We start from the raw sequence: 18,002 nt of genomic DNA, 5'->3' as shown, positions 1-18,002 counted from the left end.
GCTTGTCTACATCAGCACCCCTTGCCGGTGATTTGCTGCCTAAACGAGAAATCAAGGGATAACTAAAGAAAGGAATATAAATTCAAAATTCCTTTCATATTTTAAATTCAAGTGACTACATTTCCCATGCCTAGTCGCACATGGCCTTGGTGGTGTCTTTATCTCAAGGGCCACAAGCAGTGCTCCAACTGCGGCCAGCGGATACACCGTCACATCTGTGGCCATATCTCTAGAAGCACCCTAGTGCCCATGGAGGAGGCTGCAGTTTCCAAATGTGCCCTAGAACCTGTGCCACGATTGTAGTTCCCAGATCCACCCAAGCCTGTGGGGCTCTCTTGGTGCTTGTAGATTTTATGTGGCTTCTGTTGTTGCGCCAATAAACTCCTTTCTTACAAGTCTATTGATGACAACCATAATACTCCATAAACAATACACTAAAAGTTTCTTTTATCAATAAAGGTCAAACATTAAAATGCACTTAAAATTTCAGGTAATTCATTCTCTCCTTCAAGCATAAATCATGCCAAAAGCAGGAAAAAATAATAAAAGTTGTATAATATGTGAATTAATGCAGGGTATGGGATTATTTTTCACAAAAAGAAAATACATAGGCACCATAATATTATGTTTTAGACATGACATAACCTTTAAAATGATAAAATGTATGCATGAATTTGAATATGTGGGAGTTCATATTTTTAACTAAAATCATAAATAATTAATCATATGTGTATCAAACTATCCATAACAGATTAAATAAGACACATCTATTCCTTATTACCACTATCTATTTGATGGCATCAATTAACGCACCTAGTTTAGCTTATTATTGCCCACTTTTTAAGTTTGTTTGGCCGCTCTGTATAGCTGGTTAGCTAGCTGTCAACCTCATCATTTTAGCTTTCTCACAGACCCCCACAAACCGTGAATCTATGGTTCACTCCGTTCACCTGCAAGGCCCAACAAGGATTTGTCACGCCAGTTTGATAAACCCATAGTCATTGAATTTGGTAGAAACAAATCCTTAAAAAATATTGTAACTAGAATAATTTCCCTAAAAAATGAAAGTTTAAATTGTTTAAAATTTCCCAACATATGTAATTTTTTATAATACTTCAAGAGATTTTCCAGAATGATTTGAGATGCAATTCCTTGCATAATTTTAAAATAAAAAAATATATAATAGCTATTAAATAAATTAGATAAATATGTTATGGGTGAATAATAATTTATACCTAATTTTCAAAAATTGAGCAGCATAAAATTATCATGATGACATATAATTGTTTTCTTAAAGGTCTACTATTAACCATGTGCCCTATATTATTTTCACCTAGTTCAACCAATTTGTATTATCAGAAAAATTCTGTGATATTTTGTTTGATTCATCTCCAGAAGAAAGCTATGTAAAAATTTATGGATTATGTTAAAACTGAGAAAACAAATACCAATTGTGGATTGGTGGTTATTTTACTACTACTATTTATGAATCTGTAATCACAAGACTCAAATCAGTCTTATTTCAGAAACAACAACAAACTCAATAAATGTTATTTGATGGTCAATAAATTTACTCAAACTAGAAATTATTGTTAATACCTAGAAAATTCTCGGAGATACTATACAAAGGGTTATCCAATGATTTATCTTATGCATCAGTACTAGCTAGAATTATGAATGCCTTATCTATATGATTAACAAAATATGAGGTTCCACTAGAGAGTTGATATACTCTATATATTCTAGAATAATTGACTAAAATGATCCATAGGCACAAAGTGCCACACAAAACATTTCCAATATCACATTCCATATCTTTTTTAATGTTCATTCATAGAATATAATCTTTATACTGCACTTTTGTGATGCCTAGAATGAAATCCATTGATGCATGATATGACTAAGTGAATTACATGAGATCATAATTCACATATCACTAGTCTTAAAACACGTAAATATTCCCATCCAAAGGATACTTAAGAAGGATATAAAAATATCTGTATACAATAACGCTATCTATCCCTACTCATATGACTAGTATGGACAATACCATAGAAATTAGTGTGGAGACATTTAGGACAGATAATGACTGGACTTCAGGAAAAGGTTCTATTAAATTCATTCATATAAATCTCTAAATGGTATCATACATTGAATTTAATCACATTGATTCATGTCACAATAGCTAAGGGATAGTGGATGCTCCTTAGGCAAAGAGTTCATTATATTGATTGATATAAATTTGGTTAATTCATATCTTTGAAGGTGTAAGCTTAAACATATGTTATAAATATTCATATTTGAAGGATACTCGACAATGACATCAAAATATACTCCAAGAAAAACATTATCTAGTAATGATCATATGATGAGCATGATTAGCCGATCCCTTAGCCATTAGCATGGAGAAAATAAGGAAAGATAGTGGGTATTCATTTGGTAAAGATTTCTCTAGATTGATGCTAAAGAATCCTAAGATAGTATTATCCCCGATGTTAATTAGGTTAATACGTCTTAGGAAGTGTAAGTGGTCCATGGAGTCAAGATATTTTGTAAATGAACGATTTTTTTTTGAATATAACCTTTGAGTTCCTAATCACGCAATTCCAAAACAAAGATGATTCTATGGTCCATGAAGTCTAAAAAGGTGATTACATAGTCAGGATAGGACTGTATGCCCTTCGTATGATGCAATGAAGTCCTTGACGGAGGTAACATAAATATTATCGTATGATGCAATGAAGTTTTATCATTTATTGATACATTAAAATGAAAAATTAGAATTTTATGGTTAAACAAACCCTAAATCATTTGAGAATCTCATGCGTAAGAAGGATTATACATACACATTAAATGATAAAGTTAAAAGGTTCTGTGAGAAATTTGAGATATTCCAAAAGTAGGAGGTGTAGCTGGACAACCCACGGTTTGACAACTCAACCTATTAATTAAATAATTTTTATTTTTATTAATTTATCTATATGTTGATGTAATTAATTAATAATATTGGTCAATAAAAATTTATTGGGCCAAGAAAATATTATTTAGACTCAGACATGGTATCAAAGGGTCACAAGTACAAGAATTTTAGATGTTAGTGCAATTTCTTATTCATATCCTTCTTCATCTATATCTTCTATCACGATCAAAATATGGTGAAAAAATCCAAAAATGTGTCATTTAAGGGTACAAGATGGGTAGAGTAGTTTTAGATGCCGAAAAAGTACTGTAACGAGAAAAATGAAACATATAATTTTCAGAGATGCACAAATTAGTAAAAAAGATAAAAAAATTAATGGCCTAGATTCATCCACTTTACAAATTAATTAAATAACATAGTTTGAGTATGAAGATGAAATTTAAGGATGGTTCATCACCTCTCCTTTTCTTGGACACAATTTATCCCCAATGATCCATACATTTTTAGACTGACTGAAAGAAGTTATTTTCCTTTACCCATGAAGTTTTTCTAGATGTAGTGACTTACATGGTTGTTGGAGTCCATTGAGCAGAAGACTAGATCGTCCAAAGGTAAGTTCTTCACTTCTAGTCATTTATCCTCCTTTCTTGTTAACTATCTTAGTGTATATATTTACATATATCTACAAAAGTATTTCATATAAACTATTCATTATCATCCATTACGATTCATCCATTTGCTCTACCATTTTATCAGCCATCAATTCATTACACAAACACATATGTATTTATATCTCTATACCCATTGATATACCATCTTTCACAATTTATTCTTACCTTACTAAATATTTCTTTCTTATATCCTTCTTCATCTAAATCCTCTATCTCCACATTTCATACTTAAACCTATATATTTTTCATTGATAACTAAGTAGATGATCCTTTCTTAATCCCTAGTTTCTGAATGAAATACCTTGACTCTCAAATATACTTAAAACACAGAACCAAAGCCCCAAAACGGGTCTGTGATTGGAACCAAATTTCATGTAGATGAAGCTGTAAATCAATAGAGAACCATTCTAATAAACAACAGATAACCATGTTACCTTGTTGTAAATTAACTACATCCTCAAATATCTCCTTGGGAGAGTCTCTTCAAGCTGATCATGTGTTGGGACCCTCAATGTATTGATGCTAGAATGGATCTCCAGTATTTCACCTCCAACTCTTCTTGAAGATCTAGTAGATCTGCTCACCATGAAGTCTCTAAAGTTGAGGGAGTGGACTAGTCTTTAAATCTGAGATACCAAAAAAATTATGGATGGAGGGTTGTACTTAAACTTGGACCTATGAGGCATGGAATTTTAAACAATCTTTGTTTGGGAGCATAGAGAAGTTTGTGAAGATGATTGAGTTCTCAAGATGCAATCTTCCACCCTTGTTTAAGGAGATCATTCAAGGTGCACGACTTGTTGAAGTCCTTGGCCGAGGTAGGCAAATATTACAGAAGATTTCTATGATGATTTCTGAATGCAAGAGTACTAACTCAGATGACTGATGAGGTTTCAATTATTGATTTTATGCTAAGTCATCTTGGGAGCATCAAGATGATGTTCAACTATATGTACATGGCTAAGATAAGGGCCCCAAGGGCTAAGATCAAATTTATTTGGTAGAATATAAATATGAATTTGGGTGTAAGAAAGAAAAAAGTAAATAATATAAAATATGTAATTACAATTATTATGATGGGCAGGTTCCATGAGAGATTCAATACACAATCCTTTGTATCTTCTCGAACACTTTGGCACCCTACAGGCGTAGTTTTAATTGATTTTTCATTAATTAATTTATATGATGATATAGGTAACTAATTTGAAGCATTGATATATGTTATAAGGCCATGAGATTCATTAACCAGAACAAGCCAATAGGGCCTTACACATTTGGTATTTTGGACGTCAAAATATATACTTAAAGTTTGGAGATTTATATGGAATATACTCGCATGGTATAAAAAGGGAAAGACTCTAAAAAATACTCACCTAAGCAGAATATTTTAGGTTTTTCCCCTTTTTCTCCCATATCCCCATAGCTCATCTCTATTCCCAATGCAATCACGATGACATGAAGAGAACGATGGATGAATCTTGTCGAGGTGAAGGAAGAGATTGGATGTGCTAAGGATCACGTGGATATTTCTAGAGGCTGCACACATGAGCAGCTCAATACATCTCACTTTAGGGATCTAAGAAACTACAACTGTAATTTGTGCCTAAGTGATTTGATCAATGTTTATGTTAATGTTGTTTCAATTACATTCAAAGTCGTTTGCTGTATAACTTCATTCTTGTTTCATCCATATCAAGGCCTTAAAACTGAACAATATCCATCTAATTAATAAGTTTAGTGGAACCAAAATATTTATTATCTATTCATATTATTTTATTATTTCAACATATGGATTAATTAAACAGCAATTGATTGTGCCCAATTGATAGATTAAGGTTCCAGTTTGTGGGGTACCAGGTTACACATCATGCTTTAGAAGATATACAATACTGATTGAATTATTTCATGAAACCTTTGCCATAATTTGTTACATTATATGTATATTGATTTGTTTGCGCGATACTCTTGAATGAGTTAAGGTTTAGTTCACCACCAAGCTGCAAATATGTCATTCAGTTAATAATAATGTGAATGGGAATTATCGGAGAAAGTCTTCTAATATCTACACTACCATATCAAAAGATCATTGGAGATCATTGCCAAATATTTAATGGATCTTATTCCTCAAGTCAATGTCCTCCTATACCAAAAGTAGGTGAACCCATCTTGCCCACTTAATCACCTTTGTGCACTTTGTTTTGTATCCAGGTTAACACATTTAAATCCCATGATAGGCCTCGTAAGTCAAGTCATAACTGAGATGTCTATTCATAAGATGTTTTTGGTGTCTCAGGTCAAAGGGGCACTCATAGGACAATGACATGAATAATCCTGATTTAAGTTTTTAGGTATAGTATTATTCACGGATTTGTAAGGATCAATTCTATGAACTATTTTCTCAAACATACACACTATTTGTCATTAGAGTTTTCACACTATGGGCACAAATCAGCCTCACTTATTATTATTAGTAGGATCATATAGGTATGAAAAAGTCATATCTATCTCAGACATCCGTTGAATATGAATATTTAGATTACATGTAATCTCGCAATATTATAATCTCATGAAAATCACACAAGTTATTGCATGTATTTAGGACTTCATTATGAACAACATAACTTAGACGTGTGACCGGTTCGATAACCCATTGATCATGCAATTACATCCATATTTGGCAACTAATGTAGAATAGTTGTGGGCATCTGTGACATTGGTAAATAGTTTTTCCCATTTATGAGCCTCAATATATTTCCTTAGTTTTTATCTATGACCAAATATTTAAGTATCAACAAGTTGCTTTGAACATGCAGAAACGAAAAAAATTGAACCCGAAATTTCAAATCAATAATAAAAATTTAGAAGTACTTACACAAAAACATCACGAGACTTCATATTTTTGCTTAAAAATATTGTTTGGTTAGTGTTATTATACAGTTGAATAGTATTTTTACTTCTCATCATTTACTTGGTTCTAATAAATCCTCATACATGGTCTGAGAAATTGATAGTGTCCATGAACATAATCACATCTGTTTCTCCCAATTCAGATAGGGTCTTAGATATTAAGCCATCAAAGAAGAATGTCCCTAAGACTTCAAACAAACTATTTGGTTAATAGGTTACCTGTTCAAACATCAAGTTGACCTCCATAATCAACATCTTAATGTTCAGGTTTGGTATCCAAAGGGCATTGCCGGTGAACTGATTAGGAATAATAACAAAGATTGTGAAGTTAAAATTCTAAACCATTGCACTACATGAACAGAAAATCACTACTCTATCCATAGAAGCCAACTCACTGTGCAACGTTCATTGAAGAGAAAAAACCCAATTTATTGTCCACGAGATGGACTGACAGGCATTTTGCAAACTTATCGAGAATTTTATAACATGATGCACTGATGGGCTTTGGATTAGACAGCATTGATGTCAGCATGAAAATATCACGATCATTTCAAATGTTAGGATAAACTGCACAGTACCTTCAACATAATCATCCGAATAAGTTATATTTCCTTGAGCAGCTATTTAATTTTGATTAAAAAAACATTCATCCTTTGAGAAAGAATTTGCTAAAATATTGCGGACACTTGGATATAGATCTCAAGTAAGAACTACATCGGGGATAATCTTGGAAGGGTAGAGAGAAGTAGAGAGAAATATAGAAGAAAAATGGTTAAAAGGCCCGGATTGATATCTCCCAGCTGATTCAAATACCACTTCTGGTCCACCCTTTTAAAAGAGGTGTGCCAAACAGACCCTTTTGAGGGGCTACAACCTATTTAAAGGGAAATTAATAGAAATAAAAAGGACAAAAACACCTTTGGTAGGGATCGTAACATACAGAAACAACAGTTATGACAAGAATGAAATGTGGCAATAACTCAAGCAAAAACCTATACCCAAATCCACATCGCTAGCAAAAATACTACAGCTGATTGACAATTGAATTCTGCAAATTTTCTAACGTTTTGAGCTTCAAATGTCAGAAAAACTTTCAAGGCCAAATCGGCGAAATGACTCACCTTATGCATGAGAGAGACTTATCCCAAAAGCTGAACAACTCCACAGTTTTATGGGAGAAACAGTAAGTCAGAGGTAATCTTTACATCATAAACTTGGGCGTCTAATTATAAGGCGCTTTCAGATCCATGAGATGAAAGGAAGCCCACAAACGCTTACACTTTGTCATCATGGAACCACCATCTTGTCTCCTTGGGAGACCTCCCATTCTGGCAGTTCCTCACGTAACGATCGTTGTCAGGGGGCTTTTGCTGTATCAGAAGAAAAGAGTTAGCCAAGTTCCACTCATTTCATGTAGGTTGTAAGCTGCTGCGAGAATTTTACTATATTATCTTAACTCATAAACTGCGCAAAATTGCTTTTATTATGTTTTACAAAAATACGAGTTGGAACCTTTGCGGTTGAGCTAGACAGCATGGAGAGAATACTGATGCACACCGAGCTCACAGTCATGGCGGGAGACCAGGAATCATAGAGTATATCTGTCAGACTCAATCGAAATGGAGAGAAGAATCAGAGCAATTTCATGTACATAAGACAAAACCCACATTGTTCTCATGCAACCATGGAAACAAAATGGCGTCCCCAGTAATTTGAAAAGATCCAGGAGCAAAAATCCTAAACTGAGAGCAAAATGCTTTAGCACAAATCGATGGCCTTGTTTCAGATAGGGTTTGATGTCCAGGATGACTATGACAACAACGATGAATCATCACTGTTGTCGCCATGTGTTCCCAAAACCTCCATTGACAAATTCTTCATCGCCCCCCCCATAATCTCATCATCGCATTGTCAATTATCACATACCAAACTTGGATAATGATGACTAAACAATGGCGATGACAATTTCATCGTCCTTGGTTGGCCCAAATTCCAAGGTTCAGACTTATTTACATGAGCCAGATAATTAACATTTTTCTTCTCATGTAATAAGAATAATTTAGTGCACACCCCGAAAACAAGTTTCGATCTTGGGAAAACCTCCGAAGGGTATGGTACCCATTGGGTGTAAAAGGATCTTTAAATAAAGATAGGTGCTAATGGACAAGTTGAAACTTTCAAAGGCAAACTTAATGAAGGGTTCTGACTAGCTGTAATGGTAAAGTCGACCAGTGTCGTTCTCAGAATAGAAGCACACCATGATCATGAAATCTGGGAAATGGATGAAGCTGTATATGATGCCAACCTAAAACTAAACGTCCAAGGTGTGAAATTTGTGAGGATCCAATTATGGACTGAAACAAGCTTCCCTAAGTTGGAGTATGAGTTTCGATAAAGTGATCAAGCCCTACTACTTTGTCAGTTTTTTGCCATGTAAAAACAATGTTAGGATAAATCAGTATTAAGTTTATATGAGTAAAGCTTATGACACTGAAACCAAATAGCAATGTTAAACTGAGAACAAAAAACATGAGATCGACTATCTCAAAGAAACACCAAAAATGCCTGTAAGACCCCTCAGCGACAAGCAACAGGAACAAGAGTCAGTAAGACCTAAAGAAGCTAGAATAAAGGTTACTAAAACATTGTAACAAGGGAGGATGCCAAGTGGAGAAATTTTGAGATGATAAAAGTAGAAAGTAGTTAAAGTAGTTGTCCAGTCCAACGATATTCTTTTCTGAGATTCTTCTACTGCAGCTTTTGTCATCCTTTTTATCTGAGAAAATACAGGGTAGCCTGGCGCACATTGCACAGCAATTACTTACTGGACGCATAAATATACCATAATTAAGAAATTAACAAAAAAATAAAGGAGATGGCAACAAAAAATAAATGAAAATTGAAGTGTCACGCACAATGCTGCCATGTACAGGATAATAAAATCAGTCAGAAGAAACCTCGCATCAAAAATACCAAAATTCTTCAATCCCACAACAAACTGTAACTACATGAAAAGAAGTAAAAGAGTAATTAAAAAAGATTGATGGTTGCGTTAAAATATCAATAAATTTGATACCTCTAGAGCCATCTTGTCCTTAGATAAACAAAACATTACTTCCATAATTTCAAATTAAAAGAATACTCAGGCATTCACAAAGAATCGCTCACACTCTGTTTAAAGTTTGAAAATGTTTTCCCCTTAAAATCAAGGAAACTCAAATAGAAACATAAATCAGGTGAGATGAGCGAACATGAAAACAGATGAAGGTGACCACAAACAACATTAATTGTGGCACAAGATAAAGAATACCATAAAAAATGACCAGTAGAAAAAAATTCTGGAGACTGTTAAAACGCAATGAATTGTACAGCACCAACCTCGCGGTAAACATACATAAATTGCTTACCTAGACATATATGGCCGTTGCTGTAAATGTGAGGATGTAGAGGAGCAGGATGAAGAAAAATGACCTAATCCATGAAAACATAGAAAAAATTAAAAATATGTAAAAAAGGGGGAAAAAACCCCAATATCATGTTTTCTATGAACAAGGAAATAAAATCAATCTTGCAAACTTCAATCAACCTGGGGAGCTTCCATGGGATAATGTTCAGGGAAGTCAACCTGCAACTGGTATGTTTCGCTTGCATAGAGAGTCCCCGGCGCGCCGGCCACTTCAATAATCCACCTGCACCGTTTGCAAAGCTCATAAATCAACGCCAAAAAAAGACAAAAAGATATATAAATCAAGATGGTCGTAAACGAAATCCCTGACGCAACCTTTGAAGATTATCAGAGATTTTGTGCTTGAATCCAAAAGGGGGGTTGACCTGCCATTCAGCGAGCTCCTTCTGAAGCCGATTGCACGCGATTTTGCTCAAAGCCTAAAGCAGAAAAAAAAAACGAAAAGACTAAACTTTTGGGTCATCAGAGCGGGATTCGCCAAGAAGATCGAAACCCACGAAGGCGAAAACAAAAAAAAGAAATGGGTACTAAAAGAAAATTTGAATTTCTTTGCCGGTCGGCCAGGATTCTCACTTTGTTTGATGTCGCGGACGTGCTGGTCATCATTCCGCCGGCCGAGAGGGGGATTGAAGACCGTTCTCCCGGCGGAGAGGAAGAGAGACCGACGAAATTCGAACCCAAGAGCAGATTCGAGGAAGCCGGGGAAAATCAACTGCTTTTCTTCTCCCCAATTTGACAAGACCGCAGAAAAATTTAAATAAGCGCGTTTTCACTTTATTTAACACGTCTCCTACTTTATTCCGAATCGTCAATTATGCCAATTACTTTTATTCATATTTTATTCAACCTTTGAAGTCTTTGGAGAAAATTATTGACACATTAGAAGGTAAACTATGAACTTTCAATCTATTAAGACTAATCAGAGGGTATATTTTATGGGGGGTGTGACCATTCAGCTCTTTAAGTTTATTTCATATCCATAAAATCAATCAGCCAATTAAGGGCTTCTTCAGTTTATTTTACAGGTGTTTTCTACTTTACTTATTCCAAAGTTTAGTTGTATTTTCATTAACAATTAGTAAGACTGATCAGTAGGCAAATAATGAACTCTCAGTCTTTTCAGATTGATTAGTGGGCTTTTTTTTGGGGGGGAGTGGAGTAGCCATTTCAGCTCTTAAAGTTTATTTAGTAGCAATAAACTCTAGCCGTCAACACAAGAATTATCTAGTAATTAGTCAATAATGTATGATTTTGTATTATCCAAGTCAATCAATAATTTCATGGATGAGGAATTTTAGAAAACAAGATAATTTAAGTGAAAAAATATAGTGAATAATTTTATGTATGATATTTCATGCTTTTACATTGCAGATGATTTTGTTTTGTTGTATGGATTAAATCAAATTTAGGGTGTTAAATTGTTATTGATATTTGAGTTCAACAATGATAATTTATGAGACCTTACTCATAAAATAACGTGACTAGTCAGTGATGAGCAAGGGTCGTCTCCACAAGGAATGGATATTAGGGTTCAAATAATTTTTGAATGATGATTGAAGAAGGATGATAGGAGATATGTATAAAATAGATGATTTTGATCTGATAAATCTGAGGTGATGAGAGGCTAATAAATATTATTTAATAAGGCTGATATGAATAATAATATGAGGAATAGGTAGGAGGTTGTGGATATATCAAATGGAAATAAGAGGGTGACATATATTAAGACGTTTTCTGCATTAGAAATATATATTAATGTAAAGCATGATATCTTTTAAATATAATGTTAGAAATATATAATAAATGTAAAATTTGATATTTCAGCCTCTTTTCCATTAAATAACTCTAAAAAAGATATTAATTCAGAAAACGTTAGAAACATATATTAATTCTAAAATATGATATCCCTTCGTATATAATGCCAAAAATTTTAAGAAAATCATATTTTGACTCAAAAGAATTACGTTCTTTCAGAATATGGCATCATAAAAAAATTGAAAATATCATTCTAAATATGGCACTATATATTAATTGTAAATATGATACCCCTTTGTATATAATGCCAAAAAATTCAAGAAAATCATATTAACCAACTCAAAACAGTTATATTCTTTCATAATATGGCATCATAAAAACGATTCAAAATATTATTCTAAAAAAATTAATCATTTTAGGCTTGATAACATGCATATATAATCAATTTAATGCAAAAAAACATGCAAATATGTGTCATATTAACCAACTAAAAATGTGTGTATCAAGTATGTTATTAAAAGCTCTAACTATTATGACTCACTCTGATATGTTTTCAGAGTTTACAAAGGACTGACACCAAGTTAACTGGTATGGTCTATGCAGAAGTTACAAGTTTGTTTGTTTTGTAGATGACTATTTAGACAAAAACTTTTATTAACACCATGTGTTGATATTTTAAAGAGTTAAAAACTGTAGAAGTAAAGATAATTCAGACATTTTGATAAGTGCTCAAAGTTCAGTTGGACCAATTTTTATATGCATAATAATTGTGCTACAACATCCTTGCTTAACATTTCAGCTGATATTTTAATTTTCTTCCAAGAAAAATGTCAACGTTGTGTTACTATTTTAGAAAAGTATGAAAATGAAAACATCCCAGTTACAACTACAATTCCATAGTTTATTACTTGATAAATCACATATACGACAGGTAAGTTAAGAGCGTCTGGAATAGAATATCTCATCATATCACCTCATTTCTACTTGTCATCTCTGCAAAACATCTGACGTGAACAACAATAGAACTGATTTCTTATTGGAAATTCAAGCTATCATTAAAAAAATTATAGGATCTAATTTTTTGACAAAAGGGTTGAAACTAGAAAACTCTTGAAAATTCTGAAGTCTATTGGAAAAACCCATGGTAAAAATGGACCCAGATCAATATAAAGCAAATTTAACTGCCCTTGAGGGAATTCTACAGATTTATTTTTTCACAGCTTTGCCTAATTCTTAACATGCTATAATTTTACGAGATATTTTGAATATTAAAATGGTAGTCAATTCCTCAATTCAAAAGAGCTCAAACTCCTTTAATTGAGATGTAATTTTTAATATGCATTGATATAAACTTATGTTTTGCGATTAAGTTTCAATATACATTGCTGAATGAACTTAATGATTCTAAACTTCCTTTTTTGCTAAAAAATGTGCTCACGACTTGAACATTTTAATGGTTACATCTTAATCATCTTATCAATGTCAGCCACTAGTCTCGCATACATAACTTTTAAAACATATTCCTAGGCCAAAGTATAATAATATAATCATTCAGTGAAAGCTTTTTATAGTGTAGTATTTTTTAAAATGGCATGTTTTAAAAATTATTTCATAATGTCTGAGCTGTGCATGACATATTTTTTACATCGTAATATATACACGTTGGATCAAGTAAAATACTGTGATTCATAAATTTTAACTACATTCTAGATACAAAAACTTTATCTTCATAGGGTATTCACACATAAAAATTCAAAGATGGTTATATTCACAATTAAAATCTAACTTCCAATTTTGAATTTAAGTGTTATATGAAGTATTATTTAGAAACACAGTTTTAAGAACTGAAGGCTAAGACATTTTTATGAAATTCTATGCATCTCTTTGTTAAGTAATTGTATATAAATTTAAAAATGGCGTGGTAAAACTTTTGTCAATGGGCACAGACTAGGGGTTACTTGTATACAATGTTTCAAGAAGTTCCAAACATCTCTAGAAGTCCAATGAAGATATTAATTTCACCTTAAACTGATGAAATGTGTATTTAATATATTTCATTACAATGAAGAGAGTTGATATTTTTATTACAAGGCCAGCAGGTTTAAAACTTTTGTCAATGGATACTGACTGGGTTTTGCACTTTGGCAGTTACAAGCCTTTGTCAGATCTCACGCTCAAGAACAAGAGAAGAAGACGGAAGGAAGAGAGAAAAGGAGGAGGAAGAGAAGGGGGTGGAGGGAAAATCTGTGCCACCGACGTTCACCGGCGTCTACTCACGCACGAGGACTTCATGGTGCCCTGGCCATTTTGTTGCACCGCGACTTCATGGTGGACGCAGCCTTACTTGATCAATAAACACCCTAGCTGTGTCAGTGGGCCTTCTTGGCGGGTGCTCACCGAACGCACGACTATCCTTATTTTTGCAAACTATAACCAACCGGCCACTCTCCTCCTCGAAGTCACCGTCAGTTTGGCCCAGCCGACGAATTCCCCTCTGGATTGTGGTGTTTGCCCTTCCGCTGAGCTGCCAAATAGGTTTGCTGCACGCTTGCTGCTGCCTAACTACATGCTCCGCCATAGTACTGCCCGTTCTCATTCACTTATGTGGCCTTACTCCGCCCCTGCTGACCATCCTTGAGGTCATCTGGTTGTGGTTGACTGAGTGACCCGCATCTTGCCGTGTGATTCCTCCTCGCTTCCAACCTCCGGTATCACACTCCTGCTCCGATTCATCGGAGCCAATCGAGCCAACCGTACCTCTCTACGGTACACCTCTCCCTACATCAATCCGCTCCAGCACTTGCGCCGACGGACCGTCCAACGATGACCGACGACACCAACGAGGTATGTTGTCCCTTGCTCGTCCGTTATATTACTTTCTACAGTATATTTTTGGTTGCACTCCACCACACTCGGGTTAGATTACGTGAGAGAGAATTATTTTTGAGAAAACTACTTGCCAGCGTCTTCCTAGGTACAGGTCGAGCCCGTGCATTAAGTGAGAGCCCCTACAGAAATATTTTGTTCGGCGCTGTGGTCGCCGTCGTCGCTCCGACGAGGGTCAGAAGGTCACCGTCACCGGTCGCCCATTTCAGAGCTCGGAGTTTGGCGAATCCACGAGTCAGGTCCTGAACGTACATCCGCCTAGGTTCATTCGCATCACGTAGTTACATTCTCTTCGTGATTTTACCCGTCAGACGACGCCATCGACGACATCCGACATTAGAAGTAGGCAGAAATAGCTGCATTGAAGGAGAGGGGACATGTGGCAGAGTCCTAACCATAGATTGAGAATGAAAAGGCGAAATACAAGCCAGTCATTACGTTAAATTTGAGATAAATAAAAGATCGAAAACCTTTTCCTACTGTGGAGGCTGTAGTGATCAGGAGAGAGAATACTTTAATACAATCAAGGAGCTAGGATTGCTCTAATTTCAAGGCTTGATATCAGAAGGTCAATTGAGCTGATTTTTTTCAGGACAACTTGTCTATACTCCCTCTTTCCACCTATTCCCTTGGATATATAAATTAAGGTCGTGATCTCTGTCAAAACTGTCTTTAACTCAACTCCTATTTTTGTAGGCTGATTGAAGGAGAGTGAACTCAGGGATCTATCAAGTGATTCATTGAATAATTGAGGAGAGACAAGAGAGAAGTGGATAATATTGCTTGTATTTGTAAAGCACTGTGTTCATAGTGGAATGTAAGGACCTAGGTTAGATATATTACTTCTTATTAGGGTTCGCCCGTCCCGATACCGGTACCGGATGCCGGTATCGGGACGGAGACTGTATTGGATACCAAAAAGGCATTTTCTGGTATCCATTTTTTTGATATCCGGATACCGGATATCGGTATCGAATATCAGTTGCTACAGTGCCGATATCCAATACCGATATCCATCTCAATGTCGGCATCCATCTCCGCCTCAACGGGGCAGATGACGATGTTGGCATCAAATTATAATAAAAATAATTTTATTTATTAGATATCTCGCATTTTGCATAGATAACGTGGGCACGGGTGAACCGGAAGCAATTTCTATTTGGTCATACATCTGAACTATTATATACAGTTGCGGATTTTTAATTTTTTCCATATGGGATAGAAGGATTCAGGTTTTCTGTTAAACTCGGAATGCCTTTATCCCATATGCAAAGATGTAGAAATTTTAGTTTCTATTTATTGGACGGTGTACTCATTAATTAAATAATTTATATATATAACGCTCTTAAAATATAGTTATAATAGGTATAAATATTATTTTAATATTAAATAATTTATCGGCCTCATTTAATTTATACATAGAAAATTTTCTAATATCTTCCATGTGGGATAACGGGATTCAGAGTTTACATTAACTTTGAATCCTGTTATAACTTATGGAAGAAGGAAAAAATTGCACACTATATATTAATGGGCATTGATCATAAATCAAAAACCATACAATGCGCTTAAAACTAACAGGTAGAATGTGAAATATAGTTTATTTTTATCGGTCGATACCGGTTCTGATATCCGGATACCGGTTCCGATATCCAGATATCGAAAACCGATATCCGGCATCCGATATCCGTCTCCGAAATCCGGATAACGGAAAACCGATATCCGGTATCCGATACCCTATTCGTCCTCACCCCCCCCCCCCGATATCCGATACTGATATCCGTCTAACCCCTTCTAGACGGATATCGACCGATATACGATATCCGGTATCCGATATCCGACACCGTCCCATTTTTTCCCGGATATAGGATAGAGGTTGTCCGATACCGGATGACGGACGGATATCAGTTGGGCGAACACTACTACTTATCATCACATCTAATGCTACCTTTGTCATTACCTCTTAACCCCTCATCATCATTAGCGTCCTCATTTTATCTCATCCTCACGTAGTCACTAAATGCTTTAAAGCATTGACATCCATTCACTAAACTTGTATTTCTCTATCCACCTCATCCCATAACCATCTTTTCACTCCATCTTCCACATCTCTGTCCCATTCTTTCTATCGGATCACTATATAGTATCTTCCCATGTTCATATTAATATACAAATATTACCTATCAAAACAATCTCTATCCATTTTGCTTGTCGTACTATCTTGTATTTAATGAATATATCATCTCATCTTGTTAAACCTTACTTCAAAAGTTTTAAATTCTGAATAACCGTTCTATGTGGAAGAAACCTTTACTCATCATTAATTGGATCTATTTTATTGATTAATGGTCTAAATAAATTTTATTGATTAAATTCAGTATCTAACAATGAAAATTAATTAACATACCATTTATTGCGTTTCAGTGAAAATTATAGAGTTTGCTGACTCGTGGATTCTTGACCTGAGCTCCTCTTATCATGTGTCAGCATGTTGTCTGGTTGGACTCTATAGAAGTTCAATATGGAAGGTTTGTAGGGCTGGCATGGGTAGCTGCATGGGTAGCTTGAAGATTCAGATTTATGATGACGTGATGAGTGTTGGGGAATGTGTAGCATGTACTTGATTTTTTATTTGCTATAGTAAAATGGATGTTCTTTTTGGGCTAAGAATGGGGTACTCAAGGTTTATAAAGGCTCACTTGTCATTATGATGGGGAGATGACATCAAACAATGATTAACAAGCTTGTGGGGAGCAATGATGTATGTTGAGCTACCATAAGAACACCATATGTGCCTATGAATGAGGACACCTTACTATGGTGCTTGTAGATAGGTCACAAGGGTTGAAAAAGGTATGAATATGCTTCATGCATGCGTGCAACTACCTGGAGTTAAATCTTAGAAAGTATATTTTTATAAATTGTGAAATAGGAAAGCATACCAAGGATAGCTTCAAAGTATAAAATCATACTACTCGCAATATTCATGATTATATTCATGTTGATGCATGGGGCCCTCCAAATGTATTGTCTAGAGGAGATTCTTGTTACACTTTTACCTTTATTGAAATTTTTACACAGTTTTTTTAATTATGTCTGCACAAATTTGACATGCTTTACCTTTTTTTCATTTATTATTACATATTTCAAATGTTTATTAATACTAAAATTATTATATGGTCATGTTATTATGGTTAAAATTGTTAATTTTAAATTTATAGAATTATTATGATTACCTAGATTGTTTATCATCTTTAGAGAGTTTTCAGATACTGAATATTGTATTTTAATTTAATGTCCCATTCAGAAACATTTTTTACTTACTCCAGTGATTTTATGAAACTTAGTTTAATTTAACCAATTTTTAATCCCAAGATGAAGTCAAATTTTGGGGTGC

The 18,002-nt window shown here is 34.6% G+C and overlaps 1 protein-coding gene across 1 annotated transcript; it reads right to left on the bottom strand.

Annotated features, from left to right (window-relative positions):
* Positions 1-7,645: 7,645 nt before the first annotated feature.
* Positions 7,646-10,709, bottom strand: LOC144711873 (putative ubiquitin-conjugating enzyme E2 16). The gene is made up of 6 exons (XM_078585992.1): positions 10,538-10,709; positions 10,280-10,383; positions 10,085-10,187; positions 9,906-9,969; positions 8,011-8,099; positions 7,646-7,868 (listed from the first exon to the last, which is right to left on the bottom strand). Exons 1-6 carry the CDS (start codon positions 10,568-10,570, stop codon positions 7,773-7,775), a joined length of 489 nt encoding a protein of 162 aa, XP_078442118.1. The 5' UTR covers positions 10,571-10,709; the 3' UTR covers positions 7,646-7,772.
* Between the last annotated feature and the right edge of the window lie 7,293 nt (positions 10,710-18,002).

The sequence above is a fragment of the Wolffia australiana genome, chromosome 14 (genome assembly GCF_029677425.1).
Source record: "Wolffia australiana isolate 7733 chromosome 14, ASM2967742v1".
Lineage (NCBI taxonomy): Eukaryota > Viridiplantae > Streptophyta > Magnoliopsida > Alismatales > Araceae > Wolffia > Wolffia australiana.
This window is presented reverse-complemented; position numbering and strand designations above follow the sequence as displayed.